Source organism: Helicoverpa zea, chromosome 9 (assembly GCF_022581195.2).
Source record: "Helicoverpa zea isolate HzStark_Cry1AcR chromosome 9, ilHelZeax1.1, whole genome shotgun sequence".
NCBI classification, from domain to species: domain Eukaryota; kingdom Metazoa; phylum Arthropoda; class Insecta; order Lepidoptera; family Noctuidae; genus Helicoverpa; species Helicoverpa zea.
In genome coordinates this window covers 17,501-39,587 of record NC_061460.1, presented here as the reverse complement: position 1 = coordinate 39,587, position 22,087 = coordinate 17,501, and the positions used below count along the sequence as shown (strand labels likewise).

General features: G+C 43.3%; 1 protein-coding gene across 1 annotated transcript; it reads right to left on the bottom strand.

Moving 5' to 3' along the window:
* Positions 1 to 181: 181 nt before the first annotated feature.
* LOC124633054 lies at positions 182 to 6,680 on the bottom strand. Its single transcript, XM_047168148.1, has 2 exons — positions 6,093 to 6,680; positions 182 to 2,119 (listed from the first exon to the last, which is right to left on the bottom strand). Exons 1-2 carry the CDS (start codon positions 6,678 to 6,680, stop codon positions 182 to 184), a joined length of 2,526 nt encoding a protein of 841 aa, XP_047024104.1.
* Positions 6,681 to 22,087: the final 15,407 nt, after the last annotated feature.

Sequence of the window (22,087 nt, the reverse complement as noted above, 5' to 3'; positions counted from 1 at the left end):
TCGCATTGTGGTTGGTGACGGCAGCTCGCGCGATTTGATACGTTTGCTGCCGTGACCTAAGATGTCGCAATTTGTTTTGTGATTTGTATGCAAAAAAGGAGTAATATAGGATATTTGATATAAATAGGATATAAATAGATAAAGAAAATAAATATACAAATAATTAAATATAGCATATTATTTATGTTCCATTGTAGGCTTTTAGACCCGAATATATGTGACGCACGAACTCCGTATAGCTTGCCAGCGCTTCCTCTTTCTTAAGTAGTTCTGGCAAGCTATACGGGTCAATGTCATAGTACGCGCACAGCGACTCATGGCGCATTCGCCCCGCAGCGAACCTCGGACAATCTGTCAGCAGGTGCGTCACTGTCTGGGGTGTACTGGTGTTGCAAGGACAGCAGTCGTCCGGAGTGATGTGGAATCGACGTAGGTACGTTTTATGGAAACCGTGGTTGGTGAGTATTTGTGTTGTGTGGAAGTGAATGTCTGTGTGTTTTCGGAATTGTTTGATGTCGGTAAGATTTGGAAAAATATTTTTGGTGTACTGTCCTTGTTCACTGGATGAATAACGTGCCTGCCAAAGGTCCAGGCTATGCATGCGGAGCTTATGTTTTACATACGAGATTGGGAACAAGCTGTAGTCAGGTGTTTTGTGAAGCTGAGTCGCTAGTTTTGCCGCGGCGTCGGCAGCTTCGTTGCCGACATTGCCCCTGTGTGCCTTGACCCATTTTAATGTGATCTGTTTTGTGTCGCGATGCGTGTGTATAATTTTGTGTATCTGTGTGACAAGTGGATGTGTGTTACTTCTGTCTGCTATTGCTAGTAGTGAAGATTGAGAGTCTGTGTAGATGACAGTGTTTTGATATTTGCGAGCTGCCCATTTGCAGGCCTCCAGGATGGCAAAGAGCTCAGCCTGGAAGACCGTGCAAGAGTCGTGTAGTTTAAGTTTTTTAGTTATGGTCGGTTGTTCTGAGCCACCTGGGTCAAAGCACACAAAAGCAGCTCCCACAGCGCCACTGTCTAGCTTGCTGCCGTCGGTATATATTTGGTGCGTTTCGTCCGTTTCTTCGTGGTCTAGATGGGATTTAGTGATTCTCAAAGCTGGGTGCAGTAGTTCGCGTACAGGTGTGGGTCGCTCCAGCAGAATATCTTCTGGTAGAAAGGGAGTGGTATTGGTAAGGCGAGTTTGCTCGATTTGATGTACTTCGAGGACTCTGAGGTCAAGTGGAATGAGCTGCGCCAGCGCCAGTGCAGCATTAGTGGACACTGTCCTGAAGGCGCGGATGGCCTTTAGCGCGAAGCCTCGTTGCAGGCTGGCCAGATCCTTGCGTGCGCTCTTCTGCCTTGCCACTTGACCCCATATTCCCGCAGCGTAGGTGATGATCGGCTCAATGACATGCAGGTATATGGTGCGTGTGTTTTCGGGGTGTGTGCCCCAGGTTGGCCTCGCGTAGATGCACAGTTTGTTGTAAATGCGCGAGGCCTTACCTAGCACGTATTTTAGGTGTCTTTTGAATAAGAGCTTTTCATCAATGATGATGCCCAGCAATTTAATTTCAGGCACGAATGCCAAGTCCGTGCCGTCCATGTGGAGCTGCACAGACTTGGCCTTCGGCGTGAAAGCTATGACTTGTGTCTTCGCTGGGCCAAAATTGAGTTTAACTTTAGTACCCCAGTTACTGATTTCGGACAGGACGGTATTTGTCATGGTCTGCAGTTCTTCATTAGTGTCCGCGGTGACTATGAGGAGGACATCATCCGCAAAGGCCTGCATGTGGCATCCCGCTGGCAGCTGCATGTCTAGGAGGTCATCTAAGATCATGTTCCACAAAACAGGGCCACACGCAGACCCCTGTATGCACCCCTTAGTGAGTATCTTGCGCGCTCGCACTCCGGCGTGATCCAACGTGACCACTCGGTCCCTGACGTAGTCCTTGATGAGCCCGTAGATGTTGTTGGGCACATCAAGGTTGGCCAGACGTTGAAAGAGTGCGGGCCACCAAGCGTTGTCAAACGCCGCCCTGATGTCTAAAGAGACCGCGATAACCAGTTTTTTCTGTTCTTTTGCGTGACGGATGAAATTCAACGCGGTGTGAACGGCTAAAGTCGTGTTCTTCTGTTGCCGAAAGCCAAACTGGTTTTTTTTTTTTTTTTTTTAATCTTTATTTAAGGACGGGGTTTTTTCTAAAAAGAAAACGACACCCCGATTATTGAATACAAAATTAAAAACTTAAAATTAAATTAACCCACCCGTAATCTACTACCCACAATAATAATATTAATAAGAATTCTGGCCTCATCCGACAGTGGCGAAGCCAGAATGCTATTATAGTAGCCTACATTAAAATTGTTGACGTCAAAAGCGTGACGTCTTTGAGCGTCAATACGGCTGCACTCGCTGAGGATATGATGAACATCTTCGATCACTCCACAAACAACACAATTGGGGGAGTCCACCTTACGCATCATAAAGCCAAAGCTGTTAAGCGGGACATGACCGGATCGAAGCCTCAAAGCCATCACAACCTCCTGTCTGTTCATGCTGCTCATGTCGAACCAAAGCGTACGAGGAAGTGAGGGCTGAATGGTTTTGTACCAAATGCCTTTTGTCAGAGACCTTTTGTCGAAATATTCTGACCAGGACTGCAAGCATTTGCCTCGAACAGTGGGTATAAGTTCCGTGTGCCAGGGTAAACAAGTAAAAGGAACGCCGTCAGATCCGGCATCATTAGCGAGGCGGTCGACAATCTCATTACCCTTCAGTCCAACATGAGAAGGTATCCATTGAAGAACAACAGTTTTATGTTTAGCTACAATTTTGAAAATAGATTTTAAAATAGAATAAGCCAGTGGAAGCCCTCTGAATGGTGACGTGCATTTAATAAGATGAAGAAGCGCACTTTTTGAATCGGTAAGGACAACAAAGTAATCACCGTCTAATGATTCTATATAAGCCAAAGCTTCTGCTATAGCTATTAATTCCAAATGCATTATTGATAATTTTGACTTGATTTTGAGTTTAACAGAAGCACCTGTCTGAGAGTCATAGAAGGCTGCGCCACAGTTATTTTCATGCTTTGAACCATCAGTGTATATACAGTAAAAGCCACAATATAATGAATTAAGTGAATTGGTACAAAGTGATACAAGTTGATGAACATTGAAACAACGCTTTGGTTTATCAACAGACTCCAAAGTAGGTTTAACGATATTTGATAAGTCCATATTGCTGACCCAAGTATCCATGGAAAACATGTGAACTGTCGCACTACAGTAAATGAGTTCTCTATTTAGAACATCGTGAGCTGAAATAAGGAGGGGTTTTTTCTTATTTCTCCAATATATTTTGTTGCAGAGTTGATGTAACTTGTCCAGTAAATTAAGAAGAGGGTAATTATAACACTTAGATTTCAAATAAAATTTACAAGCTAAGAATTGGCGCCGAATAAATAAGGGAGGTAACGACAACTCTGACTCCATCACGTGTATCGGCGTACTTTTGATGAACCCGCCTATCAAACGTAGACAAGTGTTTTGCAATCTATCTAATTTCGCCAAGTGTGAGTCAGCACTATTACCGAATAGAAAACTACCAAAGTCAATACGACTACGAATGAGAGCTATGTATAATTGTCTTAACTGTTTTGGATGAACACCCCATCCGGGGCCAACCAAAACCCTGAAGATGTTAACTAGTTTTAAGACTCGTTCACATATCTCATTAACGTGTTTTTTCCACCGGAGACCTCTGTCTAGCCATAACCCTAAATATTTAACATTATCAACTACCTGTAGTGATGTGCCGTTTAGTCGTATGTCTATATTAGGTACACGAAAACCTCTACTAAATAAACAAATTTTACTTTTATCCGGCGAAATATGTAATCCTACATCTGTTAGTATGTTATTGATAACATTGAGGGCAGCTTGGATTTTATTTTGACCCTCGCTTACAGACGAACACGTCACGTACATTGCGAAATCATCCGCGTACTGGCAAATAGACACCTGATTTTGAAGTTGATTACAAATGTTTGCCGTTATTATGTTAAACAACAATGGTGATAAAGGGTCACCTTGCGCTAATCCACTACCTGAATCTCTACTAATAAAACTATTACCAGTTCTTATTTGAAGTGTTCTTCTGTGTAAAAAATTCCACAAATAATTACAAATCCGGGATCCTACTCCATATTGATCTAAAACATGAATTAAAACATAGTTGTTAACATTATTGTACGCACTATCTATATCTAAAAAACAGCCCATAGTTGTACAGCCCTCAGAGAAACCGGTTTGAATGGAGGATATTAAGTAAGCTAGACCATCTATACACGATTTATTTCTACGGAAACCCACCGTGTTAACAGAAAAAACATTTAATTTTTCAACAAACCACTCCAGTCTCCTAAATAAAATGTAATGAAATATTTTGCATATGCAAGATAACAAAGAAATAGGACGAAAGGAAGTTACATTGCTTAGATCACGACCAGGCTTTGGAATAGGCACTATACAGATGTCACGCCACTGAGATGGAACAAACCCATGATAAAAGAATTTATTAAATAAAGTAAGCAACACCGATTTGCCTACGTCAGGTAAATTTTTAATCATAGAATACGATATGTCATCGCATCCAGGAGATGTATCCTTAGATTTAATACATTTATTTAATTCCTGGATAGAGATCTCACATTCTAGTAATGGGTTGTAGTTTTTAACTGTAGGGGGCCTTGGGGACACATGATCTGGTGTTAAAGAATATAATAAGTTTGTGGCATTTTGAGGGTCTACATAACTAGGAGGAGATCGGAAACCCTTTAACCATCTCATTTTCTGCCACATTTCACTAGCCGATGTCGTGTGATCAACTGAGGAGCAGAAATTTTGAAAGTCCGTAGCCCTAGCCTGACGGATTAACTTCTGTGCAAAGTGTATTCTGTCATTAAGAATATCGAGATTATTGGGGGTAGGGTTGCGTCTAAATTTTGATAAAGCTAGCCTGCGCTGTGCTACTGCGTGTGAGATTTCTGCTGTCCAATACGGTTTTGGTAAAAATTCTGAGGTAGGATTCTGGTTGAATTTTACAAGCGGGATGAATTTGTTAGCAGCGTCATTTATAATAACTAAAAAACTGTCGTAAGCCTCCTGCAGGTCACTCGGGATATCGAAACTAGAAAAACGTTGTTCTAAATATTTATTATACGATGTCCAATCGGCTTTGCGGAAATTTCTTTTCTTGAGTGAGGGTAGATGAGAATAAGTAGAAGTTGAAATTTTAACGAGTAAATGATCACTACCCAGGTTTTCATTTAGAACAGTCCAACAAAAGTTGTGTGCAATATCCATAGATACCAAAGATATATCAGGAGAAGACTGTTGTAGGTAATTATCTACTAAACGAACACGTGTATGAGACCCATTGTTTAAGACGAAAAAGTTACTATCTAAAAGTGCGTCATGGATGAGTGACCCTCTGTGATCAGTTTTATATGACCAACTGACGTGATGGGCATTAAAATCGCCCAAGATTAGCGTTTTGGATGAACATGACGCTAGCAAGTTACTCCAATCTTGGTGAGTGGTTAAAATTCTGGAAGGGCAGTAGATTGCAACAATATTTTCAAACGGTTCACAATTAAAAACCCTAATACAAACTATTTCGATACCACTATTGTTAATGTGAACGAATTTCTGTTGCGCCTTAATGGATTTGTGTACGAGTATAGCTACACCGCCATATGAGTCATCTCTATCCGCACGATAAGCACAATAACTGTTAACTTTAAAATTACACTCCGGCTCGAGCCACGTTTCACTAAGGGCAGCAATATGAACCTTTTCTTGGCGCAAAATTTCGCAAAAGGAAATTAACTTAGGCTTAATACTTTGGGCATTCCACTGTAAAATGTTTAACTTAAGTGCCTTAGGAGCCATCACAGGGTCGTATTTATAAAACTAAACACAGATTTTATCCAAGGCCAATCTGAAACAAAACTAACGGAAACTAACATAAACCATTCTAGGCACAACTGTAATATGGATTTAATTTTAAAAGAAAGGTTATGCTGTTTGAGAAAAATTACTTCCTTGATTCTGTCCCAAAGCTCCTTAATGGACGGACACTGTTCCTTTTGGCCCTCATCCTCATCAGACGACATATAAACGTCTTTACTGCCTCCATCTGAATTCCAAAATGCCCAATCCTCCTCAGTGGATTTCTTTTGACGCTTTGATGACTTAATGTTAGGATTTAGGGAGCGAGGAGTAGTTTTAACTGCTGACTTCACTTCATGAATAATGGGTTTTGTTTTGACGGTTTCGGCATAAGTCAGTTGACTAGGCGGATCAGGATATATATTCTTACTTGGTGTCTGCTCCGTTCTAAGACGTGGAAAAGTGTCGCCACAGCTAGGTGTAAGTAGGGTTCGTGTGACAGTGTTTTCGGGGAGAATGGGCCTTTCAGGTGGGACATACATTTCTAATGCTTTTCTGTATGTGCATCCAAACTCCGCCATAATCTCTCTCAGCTTCCTTTCTTTTTTGTACGCAGGACAAGCCTTGCTCAAAGATATATGGTCGCCTTTACAATTGACGCAAGAAAACGAAGTGGTGTCGCAATTCTCATGATGACCCCCACACTTGGGGCAAATTACGTTTTTAGCAGGACACATTTTACGGGTATGACCTAATTTCCAGCATTGAGAGCATTGGGATACTTGGTGTATATAGGGGAAAACCCTCACGTTTATATCACACACGCGAACAGTTGCTGGTACATGGCTACCGTCAAAACATAGTCGAAGGGTTTCACTCGGGCACCAACCGCCTTCATCTCGATTCCGTCGATTAAGCCTATGAACTGATATAAGCTTTGTTGGGGCTGGACAAGAGATATTTTTAAGGATCTCGTCATCGGTGAGTTCAAGGTCAACATCTTTGATAAGACCATAGGAAACAGAGACTTCCGTAGCCCTCTGCAACCTCCAACCTTTCTCTAGAAGTTTCTCGCATGAAAAAAGACTCTGTGCAGCTGTTTCGCAGTCAAATTGCAGACGAACTTTAAATGGGCTTAAATACTTTACTTGGTGTACCTTGGTTATGTCATTTTCCTTTAAAATGCGTGCCATTGCAAATTGTTTAGGAAGACGTTCTTTATGAGAAATGTAAACTTCATATTTTATTTCGTCCTTAATTGTGTTATTGCCACCGTATCGTGACTTCTTTTTTCCCTTTACTTCCCTCCATGTATCTTCATCCTCCGTACTACCTTCTCTTTGTCTCTTGGCTCCTCTTAACAGTTCCTCATTGGTCTCAAGGTCATCTCCATCATCAATAGCTTCTATATCGAGAGAATTATTCAAAAGGTTGTAAACATCACTCGCAACAATCGGCGTAACTGAACGCGGTGATGCGTTAGCGTTATCAGTCATATTGCATCTAAAACTCGGTGAATATGCCTACAAATACAAACCGGAGAACGGCCGGGCGAACCGGCGCACACCGGTAATGTTGTTGTTGCTGCTTCGTAACAGCTGCGCGGGCGATAGCCAACGAAACGCGTCGAAAACACGACTAGGCCGCGCGAATGCCGCTGCGGAACTGCCAAACTGGTTGTTATTTAATTTGTTCTCCGACTCCGCTTTATGGACAACTCTTTTGATGAACAGTTTCTCCAGTAGTTTCCCGAAAACCGGCAGCAGGCCTATGGGTCGAAATGATTTGAGGTCTGTATGGTCGTCTTTGCCCGGTTTGGGAATGATTTTTACATAGGCCTCCTTCCACGCTCCGGGAAAGTACCGGAGAGAAAGACACCTATTAAGAATATCCGTCATGAGACGGGGGTATATTTTTGTGAAGTGTAAGCAAATGTCAGATGTTAGGTTGTCCAATCCGGGAGCTTTTCTCGGGTTTATGGAGTTTAGTTGCTCAAGCACCTCTTCCTCCGTGAAGGGGAGGTCATCCGGGCTGTTCATGGAATAGTTGTTGAAGTGTGTGCGCAGCTGTCTTTGCTCTGGGGTTTGGTCCAGTGAATCATCGGGGTAGAAGTGCTTGAGCAAGGCGTTTGCAGTCTCTTCTGCATCAGCCGTATACCTATCTCCTATTTTTAGTGTGGTGGGAGGTCTTCTCGGTGCCGTTTCCTTAAGGAGGCGATTGGTGAGGGACCAGACGTTCTCTCTGGTTTGTAACTCGCAGAACTTACGGAAGCTTTCGGTGGATGCGCGTTTCATTTCATCACTATACTGCTTCTTTTTGATGACCTGTTCCTCAAGCAGGGCATCAAGGGGCTGGCCAGATAGTTTTGCCGAGTGAATTTGCCGGTGAAGGCTTATGACTTCCCCCTTGAGCCGCTGCAGCGTATCGCTCCACCATGGAGGCTTCTGCTTGGCTTTTCCACTTCTGATGGGCATCGTTTCCTTGCAGCAATCTTGTATCAACAATGTTATACGACTGATGAGAGCCTCGAGTTGTTCCTTGTTTAGAGTGCTGACGTCGCTGTCGAGTATGTCGGAAAGTGCCACCTCTTGCAGCACGGCATCCCTGAATGCTGCCCAGTCCGCTTTTTCGGTGTTAAACATGAAAGTTGAGACGTTGCCTGTACCAGATGATGTTGGTTTCTCTGTGTTTATGTGAAACTCTATGGCATTATGCTGTGACGTGGTGCAGCATTCAAGGTTGACCTTCCACTCTCCGACCATATCGAAGGCTTGGCCGGACGCTAATGTCACGTCTATGATAGACGATCGATCGCGCCCGTGCGTCACCGTCTCGAATGTCGGAGTGTCGCCAGTGTTGCAGATGTACATGTCATTAGTGTGTGCTAATTCCATTAAGTCGTTGCCTCTCGGATTTGATCTAGAGCTTCCCCATGCTGGGTGCCAGCCGTTGAAGTCACCTCCAAGTATGCACTTGTAGCGCGATGTAGTTTTGAGGAAGTAGTCGATGGCTGCTAGCGTGGATGATGTATCGTCGCTTGGTTCCACATAAGCGGATCCCAAGTACAATTTCTGATGACCGGTCTTGACTTGAATGACACATAGATTGGCAGTCGATAGACTGGACTCTCCCAAAACCACAGCGCGCCCCTGCTTCACAAGGATGCATGCTTTGACGTTAGACCCTCTCGAGTACTGGTAGATGTCTATTCCAGAAATCGGCTTCACCTCTTTGCCAGAGCCTATATAGGGCTCGGACAGCAAGGCGATGTCGTATTGGCCATTATAAAAATATGTAAAAAATTCGTGGAGACTATTTTTAGATCGATCAATGTTACACTGTAATATTTTAATGAGTTTATTGTCCATAATCAGTACGGTTAATAATTTTGTTTTTGACTGATTTCACTCGAGGGCAGTTATTGGAGGTGGCCATGTGTCCGACGTCATGGGTAGTCTTGAATTTGATGTTGTGCTGCAAGCAGTTGTAGCACTTGGGTGCGCCTTTCTTCTCGCGCAGAGGGCAGCTGCTGGTGTTGTGCCCCTCTTCCGAGCAGTAAGAGCAGGGTGCCTGTGTCGCGGTACATTTTGTTTTAATGTGACCGAACTGCAGGCATTTCCTGCATTGGAGGAATGTGGAGAAGTCTTCTGCGTGTACCCGTTGGTAGTCCACGCAGACACGCCCCATGTCAATAATTTTGCGCCATATGGTGGGCTTGGCGATAAGGACGGCGTTGTACAATTTAGGGTTGCGGTTATTTCGCTTGAATGCAAGCCGCAGGTCATCGCTGTCAACAGCGAGGGCAGTCAGCTCTTCATTTTGGCCGCGGATGACGTCGACCAGCTCTTCCGATGGCGTGTCCAATGATATTCCCTTGAGAATAATCATTGGCCTCAATAGCTTGGCCGGTTCAGCAGTGATTTGTGAGGACTTTTCGAGTTTTTTGAGTGTTTCATCGCGCTGTTGCTCAGTCTCGAACTCCACTCGTAACTTATTATTAGACACGGCCTGTATTCTAGACGGTGCATACGAAGTGGTGCGGAAACTGACTGCGTTCTTGAACGACTGCACTACGTCCTGACGTGTTTGGGACGTGCTGTCGCCCTGCGGCGCAACGATGAGCGCAGGTTTGTTAGGCGGAGGCGGTTTAGTGACTGGACGAGGAGCCGGGGCACTAGCCGCTTGCGCGTAACTCCTGGGCAACGGCGCGGGAGTGAGTGGTGTCGCGATCGTGGCGAGGTGCTTGCTAAGCTCCTCGCGCACGCATGTAGCAATTTCCTGTCGCAGGTTTCCGTCTTGGGTCGCGCAGCTTTCCTGCGGGGCGGAAAAGGTGGGTATTTTAGCGGCCACGCACCGAATCTCATTTGCCGCAGAACTTATGAGTCGCTTATTGGCGGTCGTGACGCTTTTCCCTTCGGCAATAGCAGCCGCGATGCACTCCGCGAGTTTGTTTAATGTGCTTATGCACGACTCGGTGCTAGTGGCATCTGCTGCCGTTGCCGGGAGAGACAAGACCTCGCCGCTAGACGGCGCCATCGCGGTGTCCACAAGAGTTTTTACCGGTTCACGCGCTGTGGAACTCTGGGCGGGACCGAATACAAGGGATTTTATAGACGAGAAAATGTTTGCACAATAGAACAGAAATAATTCAGAATAATATAAAGTAAATAAAAAATAAACGCTATTTTGAAGGTTGAGAAGGTTCCTAGTCGAGTAAAATGACGCCGGTGAGGGCAAAATTTATAGCTTCGGTACCAGGACACTCCAGGGATTATATTTCCGTAATAAAAAAATTTTAAGAAATGGGACCGAAAGTGCTCCCCTTTTCCTATACACAGCTTAAATCTGCCTAAAGGGCGGGTGGATGGGCAATTTTTTGACGTTTGGTAAGAGCTATCCGCACGTGAGTGGTGTCGTTAGAAGCGCCTCGGCGAGAGCTATCTAACGGTGTGCATATGAAAGGTAAGTGTAGTAGAATTTTTTAAAGTTATGGTCAAAAAACAGGTTTTTTAGTACTAAATTTACAACAAATTATGCAGAATTACAATTTCTATGGCGAAACTGGTGGATTCTAGGCGCACAAAGCGGTCTAGACACCAGCCCCGACAGGTAAGCAAAGTTGGATCGCTAATAAGTGAAGCTAATTAGCGCTAAACAATGGTAAAACTATTTAATCAAAAATAACGTTTATATAGGGTATGTAAGGATATAAAAGTGTATTTATTTCGCACCTAGACAGTATATAACGTGTCTAGGGGTTGGACAGAGCCAAGGTAAGATGATTAGAAGCGAAAACAACGCAGAAATACGAGGTTTTTTCCAAACGTGTCTTCAGGTTAGGTTAGGTTAGGTTAGGTTAGGTTAGGTTAGGTTAGGTTAGGTTAGGTTAGGTTAGGTTAGGTTAGGTTAGGTTAGGTTAGGTTAGGTTAGGTTAGGTTAGGTTTTTTTTTTTTTTTTTTTTTTTTTTTTTTTTAATACTGCTTTTCCCCGCTCATAAGAACAGCAGGATCTTATTATTCTATATTATCTCATGCATTCCAGTTCTCGCATCTATGCCTCTCGCACTTTCAAGCCGCATTCTTTACGCATTCATTCATCATCTTTTATTCTATGCCGGGTGGGATTCCCGCTTATAATCTATCTACTTTATCGTTTTATTCAGGGAAGAATTTTTACGGGTTTATTATATTTCAAATAAAACTATTAGACTTATGTATTTTCATTTTCCTTGTACAACATTTTATATTCTTATTCTAGGTACTGGTATCTTGATTGTATTATACTGTTTTACATTTAAATCGTATTTTCTTTATTTGTCTTTTATTATGTTTACATTTTTTCCTCAATATTTCTTACCTTGTCATTTTTATTCTTATATTCCAAGTAGGCACTCTTTATTACATATTATCTATTTTTAACATTTACATAAATCTTACTTATAATTTACTTTACTTATAACTTGTGATAACATTACAAAGTTTGGGTGCTTACTTTCTATTTACATTTATTTAGCATTCTTATTCTTATAATCTAAGTACTACTAGGTTACATTAGGCTATTTGACACTTTACATGTTATCTTATTTAGGTACACATTTGAAATATAATTTCTAGCGTCTGATGACATGACAACTTTCACATTGTTATTACTAATTTAGGTATTCAGGGCGCGCTTCCTGTCGCAGTGACGAGGAGGCAGTTTTGGGCGCTTTTATGTTTTAGTTGATGGGTGGGTACTTAAGTTTTTATGCATTAGTATACTCTAGTTATGGTGGTATTCTTATATCTTTCTAATTTTAATTTTAAGTTTAAATTTTATATTTTTCGGATATGTACTTCTTTTAAGTTTTGTTACCTAATATTTCATATTTTTGTTGTGTTTATGTGTTTATACCTTACATTGTTATGATTTTTCATACGTATCTATATTTGGTTGCAACCCTAAGGTTATGGTCTTATATTCTTTTGTAGTTTGCTCACATGTATTTACTTTTATGTTTACTTGCTCTGTTTGTTTGTATTAATAATATATATATAAACTCATTTTATATATATTTATTCTTTTTTCTTTGACTGTTTTTATTCTTTGGAACTTTTTTGTTTTGTTGGGGTATGTGTTAGGTGTTTTTGTGTGTTTTCGATATGTATGTATATATTCACTATATATTTTTCATATCGTGTTTTAATTGTTTTTTGTTTGTCCGGTTTCCATGTCTCTGTTTTTACCACTATTGTGTTCCAATGTTTTTTGTACTCCCGGTTTGTGTAATTGTATGTGGTTTGTGTCTTTATGTGTGTAATTGTGTGGGTGATGTGTGGTGAGTCAAACGTACATCGTTGTTGCACGAGCCAGGTAGTCCCATTTCTTGCGAATGGGGCATTCGGCGCTGAAGGCATTGTGTTCAGTGTTCTGCAGCCTAGAGTGCGAGCAGTTGCAGCACCGCGGTTCGTTGCCCGCAATAAAATCTGCGCATTTCTCGCGCAGATGCGGGCCGCCGCAGTGACTGCACTTGTCCGCACTTTCCGTGCAAAATTTCCGGCCGTGCCCGAATGCCAAGCATTTCGTGCATTGGATGAGCGGAGACTGGTCCTCCACTCTGACCCTTTGCAGGTCGAGGTAGAGGGCTCCAGCCTCCGTCATCCTCCTCCACACAACGGGACTGACCTGGACAATGACGTGCGCGGTTTTGGGGTTTTTTGTCCGTTTTTTGAATTTTATAGTGGTTTCGATTTCTTCTTGTGATAGATTTCCGAATATTTCTGCATTTTGAATGTGAAGCGCCCTAGTTAACTCCTCGTCGTCGCTTTGCAGGAAGACGTCCTTTAGGATGACGAGCGGATTCTTATTTTTTATATGTGTAACTATTAAACCTTGACCCCTACTTTCGATTGTTTGTTTAACCTTATTTAATTCGTCTTTTGTGTCGCACCCTAAGATGACGGTTTGGTTTTTGGCTTTGCGAACCTTATTAATTTTTAGGCCAGTACTCCTGGCATCGACCGCCTTTTTCACTCGCTCGAGCACCTCGTCGGCAGTCTCCTGATTGCCTTCGAGAGTGACCGCCATCGAGTGAAGTGCCGGCCGGTCCCCGGGTTTGGCTGCTGCGACGCTCGCGTACGACCTAGGCTCGGATGGCTGCTTTTCTTGCTTCGCGACTTCAGACAGCGTTGCTTTGGTAGCAGCGACATCACCGGCAATACCGTCGAGCTTTTCGTCGAGTGTTATCTGAGTGCGGCTCACCACCTTGACGCCTTGCGTCGCCTGGTTGATGGCCGCCTTAGCCTCGTCGATTTTGTCGACGATCTTGTCGATGATGTCGGACCCGCCATCGTCACGCAGAGTCTTCTGTTCGTCGAAGCACAGCACCATCTTCTCCTCGAGCTTGTTCAGCCGAAGTTGCAGCTGAGTCTCGACATTCTCCAGTTTGTCAATGATGTGGACATCTTTTCCAGGCGGCCCGACCGTACTGGGCGCCCGCGTCCTGTCTGCCGCTGCTTCCAGGCTGGTTACCCGCTTGCAAAGCTCAAACAGGGCGCGGAGGCCCTTGTCAGACTGTACCTCCAGGAAGGTCTTGATGTCTTTTCTCATTTGAGAATATTCTTTGATCTTTGAGGGAATGTCCTCAAAGGTCTTCATGACTTCCTGAAGAAGTGTGTCCGTAGTTTTCGTCGCGTAGTCCTCCGTCCGGTATACCGCCATGTTATCCAGCGACCTCCTTTTCCGATCTGGTCTCCGGATGAAGGTTTTAGCGGCGTCCTGCGCTGCTGCCGATGCAGTTGTAGTTGCAGAGGGGCTGGGGGTGGCTGGTTTTGTGGCGGCGCCGGAGGTTGTCGGTGTGCGGTACATTGTGTTGCCTAGGTATGTAAAGTGTATTTGTAGTAGTGCGGGTTGTGTGTTGTATAATGTATGTGTGCGGTGGGCCTAGCGGGTGAGTCGGGGAACGTTGTCGATACGTCTATCTGACCCTGTATAGAGGGGTCAGAGTAGATGTGTGTATAAGTATTAATCAATGTAAATGTATAAAGTCAGTAAATATGTATTATAGATTACAACTTAATCTATTGTCTAATTAGGCTTTAAGACCTAAGGTCTACTATACACTATTTTAAGATTTAGGCATGGATTAGAATAATATATAAGTAAATTTAAAGTATAACAAAATAAAAAAAAAAATTAAGAGAAAAAAAAAAAAAAAAAAAAAAAAAAAAAAAAAAAAAAAAATTGGCGGTAGGGGGGGGGGGGGTCCAAATTATGGGGGGGGGTTCCTCTTATAAGACTTCTGCCGTGGTGTCTTCGACACCACAAAGGCAGGATTTGAGGTCAGAAACGAGCTATCTCCCCCAGTTTAGGAGATATCAGGTTTTAAAGGATGTTATTTTAGGGTGTATGGGGGAGGGGGTTCAAACCAGGGGGGATGGACGTTTTATACCCGACTTTAACCGTGGTGTCTTCGACACCACAAAGGCCGGATTTGGGGTCAAAAATCGTCTATCTCCCCTGGCTTATGAGATATGATGATGATAAAAGCATAACCTCCTTTTTTAACCCTGCCTGATATGTCGGGTAAATTTTTAACTTGTTAAGGAAGATAGCTCGGCTTTTCCTGGACCGATTTTGTCGAGAGTGGTCTTGTTTTAAAGCTCTTGTCGAGACCTTTATTTTGCCCGTGAATATTTGTAAAATGTGTCACCCCTTTCGAACTACCCTTGAATTAGTTGATATCATTTAGGTATTTAGGGTGTAGTATCGGCTAGCACGTGTTAAGGTCTGTAAGAAGATATTTTGCAAACATGTATAGGTGCCCCCTTCAATATTTACAAGTTGTTTGCGAATTTCCTACCCCTAGGACGGAGTTAATTTTTTATTGTTTACAAAAATTTAGGTCTATTTATTTCCTGTTCTAGGGAGTTTTCAGGATTTTTAAAAACGTGGGGGATAGTTTTTGACTATGTTCTATCCTGTGCCGGTGTAAAAACTAGAGATTTGCTGCTATTTTCGAAGTCGATTTTCAGATCGCGATCTCGTAGTTAACTTTGTTATGCGGTTTTATCCGTTTGTTTACAAAATCGTTAACTACTACCACGACCTGAATTTTGCTCCGAAAATTATAATTTAAAAACTAACTTATTCGTTAATACCTAACCTATCTATTAAACTAAGTTGCGTCTGCGCGCAGGGGTGATTTCACCCTCTTCTGTAGGGTTTTCTTGGTGACACCCTCCCACACTGACCGCAAAGGCCCTTGTATATGAATTAAATTTAAATTAAAGTGGATTTTAATAATTGTAAACGATAAAGATACTATCAAAGTATAATAAACAAATGAAAAGTTTTAGGATTTTTAATAATAACAGGGGTTAATTTAACAATTAAAAAGTTTTAATTATATACTGTATTTTATAATGGAAATTTTGAGAAAACTACAATTTGGAAAAATCTGAAAATGGGTAATAATGTAGAAAAGGTATTTAAATAGCTATTTAAATTTAAAAAATGGGGGGTTATCGATTTACTTTTGTGGGAAAATGTCACCAAAGAAAATCACAGTTTTGTCAACCTTTGAAGGGCTGCAGCTCCGTCCAGGGTGGTCCGATTGTCTTGATTCCAGCACCAGGAGACTCGTCTTTCCAAGACGCGTCTTTTGGTATGTGACACGCCGTTCCAGCTATGTCGGATGTCGAACCAGGTAGCACGTGGAAAGTGTTTTTCTGGGGTTAAGTCGGCGCTTTTCAACCAGAAAAATCCCGGATAGTGTCCAGAGGACGGGGCTCCTCAAGCCGGTTATTTTGACCCCAAAAAAGTGGGGGGTCGTCGATCTCGTTGCTGCAGCGTTTCAAAAAAAACACCAAAAATCACAGTTTTTTAAGCACCACTTTCACATACTTTCTCCGATTTTCGGGCGGTTTTCACTTCTATGTTCTCCTCACTGAGACGCGTACGAGGATATATAGCACTACTATATTTACGCGAAAAAACCTATTTTCCCGATTTTTTGCGACGGAGCGTGGAAAAAACGTGGCGCTCGCGGTGGTGGCTGCCAGCAGACTGGTTAGGTTTTTTTTTTTTTTTTTTTTTTTTTTTTTTTTGTGTGGCAGGAGTGGGAAATCCTCATGGACACCCCGAGGGGTAGTGCCGGACTCTTACCGGCTAAAACCCACTCCTGCCGTCAGGTGTACCTCTGACATGATCAGAGACATTTTATGTCTTATCGATTTGTGTCTCTTTTATAGTTTTGGGGAGGGAAACGCTCGGATTTAGTCCGATGCGTTCCTTTCCACTACAGTCCTACATATGGCTTCCGCATATTCCATAAATTCGGCTCTTGTTCTTTTGCTTGCGACGAGCCCGTAGGCTTCGCCGATCGTCACATTGTTTCCTATTTTTTGGGCGAGGTTGTAGCGTTTAGCCCCAAACACTGGACACTCAAATAAAATGTGCTGGACAGACTCTTCAACCGCAGGGTCGCAGACGCATGACGGGCTCTCCCGACACTTGAAGCGGTGCAAGTATTGGGAGAACCCCCCATGGCCCGTAAAGATGCTAGTAACGATGCCCTGCGGCTGTATTTTGCGCACCAAGCGATATGCCTCCCTCGCATCCGGGAAGAACACTTTCGTGACGGAGGCCGTCACGCCCGTTTTATACCTCCTGTTCCATTCGTCAAGAGAGTCGCTTCGAAGATCCCCCTTGACGAATGAGATCGGGCACCGGTCATAATCAGGCTTCCTCCGACTCGAAAGTGCTGCTTCTTTTGCAAGCTCGTCGGCGCGCTCGTTGCCATCGATGCCGGCGTGGGCCTTGATCCAGAACAAGGTCACAGCTTTGCCACGGGTCAAGGCCACGCTGAGGTTTCGGCGCGCCTCGATTGCGAGGGAGTGCATAGACCCGGGATTGGTCACTGTCTGCAAAGCAGCTCGTGAGTCACTGTATATTCCGCAGCTCTCTGCTCCGCTGTTCAGGGCTTCGCTAGTGGCCCTGCATATGGCCAGGAGTTCAGCCTGGTAGACTGTGCAGTACGCTGGCAAGCTCAATTTTTGGCTCCGCAGTTCGGTCTGGTCGTCCCATATGGACAGCGCAGCACCGACTTTGCCCTGGAGCTTGCTGCCGTCTGTAAATATTCTGAGCGACTGCACGTTGTGTTGGTCTACCAGGCTTCGGTCGTCTAGACTTCTGAAGGTCAGGCCCATACGCAAGGCGGGATGTGGCAGCTCCGCAAATCCTACCACCCGCTCGACCTCCCGGTCTCCTAGCACTAGCCGGGTCGACCCCTTGCGAGCCTCGTATAGCCCGGCTGCTTCCTTTACACGCAGGTCCAAGGGTAGTAACCCGGCCAGTAGTAGGGCCGAGTTTAGGGAGACGGTGCGGTAGGACTTGCAGATTTTTTGTGCGAAGCCCCTCTGGACGGTATTGAGGAGCTTGCGGACACAGATCTTTTCGGCTGCGGGCGACCATGCGGCCGCGGCGTATAAGATGACGGGTTCCACTGCTGCCGTGTATATGGTACGGATGACATCGGGGTGCAGTCCCCAGCTGATTTTTGCAGCTCGTTGCAGCTGCTTCGCTATGTTTAGGGCCTTCCTACAGACGTTGGCGACGTGGGTGTTAAAAGTCAGCTTGTCGTCTATAGTCAGGCCCAAGGACTGGTTAGGTTAGGTTAGGTTAGGTTAGGTTAGGTTTTTTTTTTTTTTTTTTTTTTTTTTTTTTTTTTTTTTTTCTGCTTTTCCCCGCTCATAAGAACAGCAGGATCTTGTTATTCTAGATTCTCATGCATTCCAGTTCTCGCATCTATGCTTCTCGCACTTTCAAGCCGCATACTTTACGCATTCATTCGTCATCTTTTATTCTATGCCGGGTGGGATTCCCGCTAATAACCTATTTACTTTATAGTTTTATTCAGGAAAGACATTTTTTGGGGTTTTATTATATTTCAAATAAAAACTATTACACTATATGTATTATCAGTTTCCTTACAATATTTTATGTTCTTATTCTAGGTACCTACTGCTTGATTATATTAATCTGTTTTACATTTGAATCTTATTATCTATATTTGTCTTTTATTATGTTTACACTTTTTTCTTCAGTATTTATTAGCTTGACATTTTTATTCTTATATTCCAAATACTCTTTATCACATACGATCTATTTGCATCTGGCTTACATAAATCTTACTTTTAACTTATAACTTGTATAACTAACTTGAATAACATTACAAAGTTTGGGTGCTTACTTTCTATTAATCTTTATTTAACATTTTTATTCTTATAGTCTATACGTACTACTTGGTTACACTTAGGTTACAGGTATGACACTTAGATCATCTTGCTTACATAATTCACATAATTTCTAACGTGGTTTTTAAATTCACAGTAAATTTTTAAATTAGGTATATAGGCGCCCGGAGGCGCGCTGACTGTCACCAGCGAGCGACGAAGGGGCGGTAGGGGCATTCTTATGTTTTTGTAGGTACATACCTAATTTTGTTTATTTACTTCACTTATTATTTCACATACTCGTGTCTTTCTTGTAAGTTCGTTACTAAGTTACTACGTTATTTAACTATCCATCTGATTATTCAAATTTTGTGGTATATGTGTTTGTACCTATACATGGTTGTTATTTTATATGCTAGTTAGGAATATTTGGATACAACCGCAAGGTTATGGCCTCGTTTTGTTTTGTGGTTTGCTCACATGTATTTTACCTATATGTGTTTACTTTCTTTGTATATTTGTATTAATAATATATATATAAACTTATTTTATATATATTTATTACTTTTCTTAAGCTGTTTTTATATATAAAACATCTTTGTTATTGTTGGTTTTGTGTGTTCCTGTGTGTTTCGATATGTATGTATATATTCACTATATATTTTCCATATCGTGTTTTGATTGTATTTTGTTTGTCCGGTTTCCGTGTGTCTGTTTTTACCACATTTTATAGTGTTGCAGTGTTTATTGTACTCCCGGTTTGTGTAATTGTATATGGTTTGTGTGTTTATGTGTGTAATTCTGTGGGTGATGTGTGGTGAGTCAAACGTACATCGTTGTTGCACGAGCCAGGTAGTCCCATTTCTTGCGAATGGGGCATTCGGCGCTGAAGGCATTGTGCTCAGTGTTCTGCAGCCTAGAGTGCGAGCAGTTGCAGCACCGCGGTTCGTTGCCCGCAATGAAATCTGCGCATTTCTCGCGCAGATGCGGGCCGCCGCAGTGACTGCACTTGTCCGCACTTTCCGTACAAAATTTCCGGCCGTGCCCGAATGCCAAGCATTTCGTGCATTGGATGAGCGGAGACTGGTCCTCCACTCTGACCCTTTGCAGGTCGAGGTAGAGGGCTCCAGCCTCCGTCATCCTCCGCCACACAACGGGAGCGACCTGGACAATGACGTGCGCGGTTTTGGGGTTTTTTGTCCGTTTTTTGAATTTTACGGTTGTTTCGATTTCTTCTTGTGATAGATCTCCGAATATTTCTGCATTTTGAATGTGAAGCGCCCTTATTAACTCCTCGTCGTCGCTTTGCAGGAAGACGTCCTTTAGGATGACGAGCGGATTTTTATTTTTTATATGTGTTACTATTAAACCTTTACCCCTACTTTCGATTGTTTGTTTAACCTTATTTAATTCTTCTTTTGTGTTGCACCCTAAGATGACGGTTTGATTTTTAGCTTTGCGCACCTTATTAATTTTTAGGCCAGTACTCCTGGCATCGACCGCCTTCTTCACTCGCTCGAGCACCTCGTCGGCAGTCTCCTGATTGCCTTCGAGAGTGACCGCCATCGAGTGAAGTGCCGGCCGGTACCCGGGTTTGGCTGCTGCGACGCTCGCGTACGACCTAGGCTCGGATGGTTGCTTTTCTTGCTTCGCGACTTCAGACAGCGCTGCTTTGGCAGCCGCGACATCACAGGCAATACCGTCGAGCTTCTCGTCGAGGGTTATCTGAGTGCGGCTCACCACCATGACGCCTTGCGTCGTCTGGTTGATGGCCGCCTTAGCCTCGTCGATTTTGTCGACGATCTTGTCGATGATGTCGTACCCGCCATCGTCACGCAGAGTCTTCTGTTCGTCGAAGCACAGCACCATCTTCTCCTCGAGCTTATTCAGCCGCATTTGCAGCTGAGTCTCGACATCTTCCAGTTTGTCAATGATGTGGACATCTTTTCCAGACGGCCCGACCGTACTGGGCGCCCGCGTCCTGGCTGCCGCTGCTTCTAGGCTGGTTACTCGCTTGCACAGCTCAAATAAGGCGCGGAGGCCCTTGTCAGACTGTACCTCCAGGAAGGTCTTGATGTCTTTTCTCATTTGTGGATATTCTTTGACCTTTGAGGGAATGTCCTCAAAGGTCTTCATGACTTCCTGAAGAAGTGTGTCCGTGGTTTTCGTCGCGTAGTCCTCCGTCCGGTATACCGCCATGTTATCCAGCGATCTCCTTTTCCGGTCTGGTCTCCGGATGAAGGTTTTAGCAGCGTCCTGCGCTGCTGCCGATGCAGTTGTAGATGCAGAGGGGCTGGGGGTAGCTGGTTTTGTGGCGGCGCCGGAGGTCGTCGGTGTGCGGTACATTGTGTTGCGTAGGTGTGTAGTGTATTTGTTGTAATGCGGGTTGTGTGTTATAATGTATGTGTGCGGTTGGCCTAGAGGGTGAGTCGGGGAACGTTGTCGATACGTCTATCTGACCCTGTATAGAGGGGTCAGAGTCGATGGGTGTATAGGTGTTAAACAATGTAAATGTAAGTATAAAGTCACTAAAATATGTATTATAGATTATAACTTAATCTATTGTCTACTTAGGCTTTAAGACCTAAGGTCTACTATACACTATTTTAAGATTTAGGCATGAATTACAATCCTAAATAAATACATTTAACGTATAATAAAATAAAAATTTTAAGAAAAAAAAAAAAAAAATTTGGGGGTAGGGGGGGGATCCAAATTATGGGGGGGGGGGGTCCTCTTATAAGACTTCTGCCGTGGTGTCTTCGACACCACGAAGGCAAGATTTGAGGTCAGAAACGAGCTATCTCCCTTAGTTTAGGAGATATCAGGTTTTAAAGGATGTTATTTTGGGGTGTGCGGGGGAGGGGGTCCAAACCAGGGGGGATGGACGTTTTATACCCGACTTTAACCGTGGTGTCTTCGACACCACAAAGGCCGGATTTGGGGTCAAAAATCGTCTATCTCCCCTGGCTTATGAGATATGATGATGGTAAAAGCATAACCTCCTTTTTTAACCTTGCCTGATATGTCGGATAAATTGTTAACTTGTTAAGGAAGATAGCTCGGCTTCTACTGGACCGATTTTGTCGAGAGTGGTCTTGTTTTAAAGCTCTTGTCGAATACTTTATTTTGCCCTTTGAATAATTGTAAAATATGTCACCCCTTTCGAACTACCCTTGAATTAGTTGATATCCTTTAGGTATTTAGGGTGTAGTTTCGGCTAGCACGTGTTAAGCTGTGTAAGATAGTATTTTGCAAACATGTATAAGTGCCCCCTACAATATTTACGAGTTGTTTGTGAATTTCCTACCCCTAGGACGTAGTTAATTTTTTATTATTTACAAAAATTTAGGTCTGTTTATTTCCTGTTCTATTGGATTTTCAGGATTTTTGAAAACGTGGGGGATAGTTTTTGACAATGTTCTATCCTG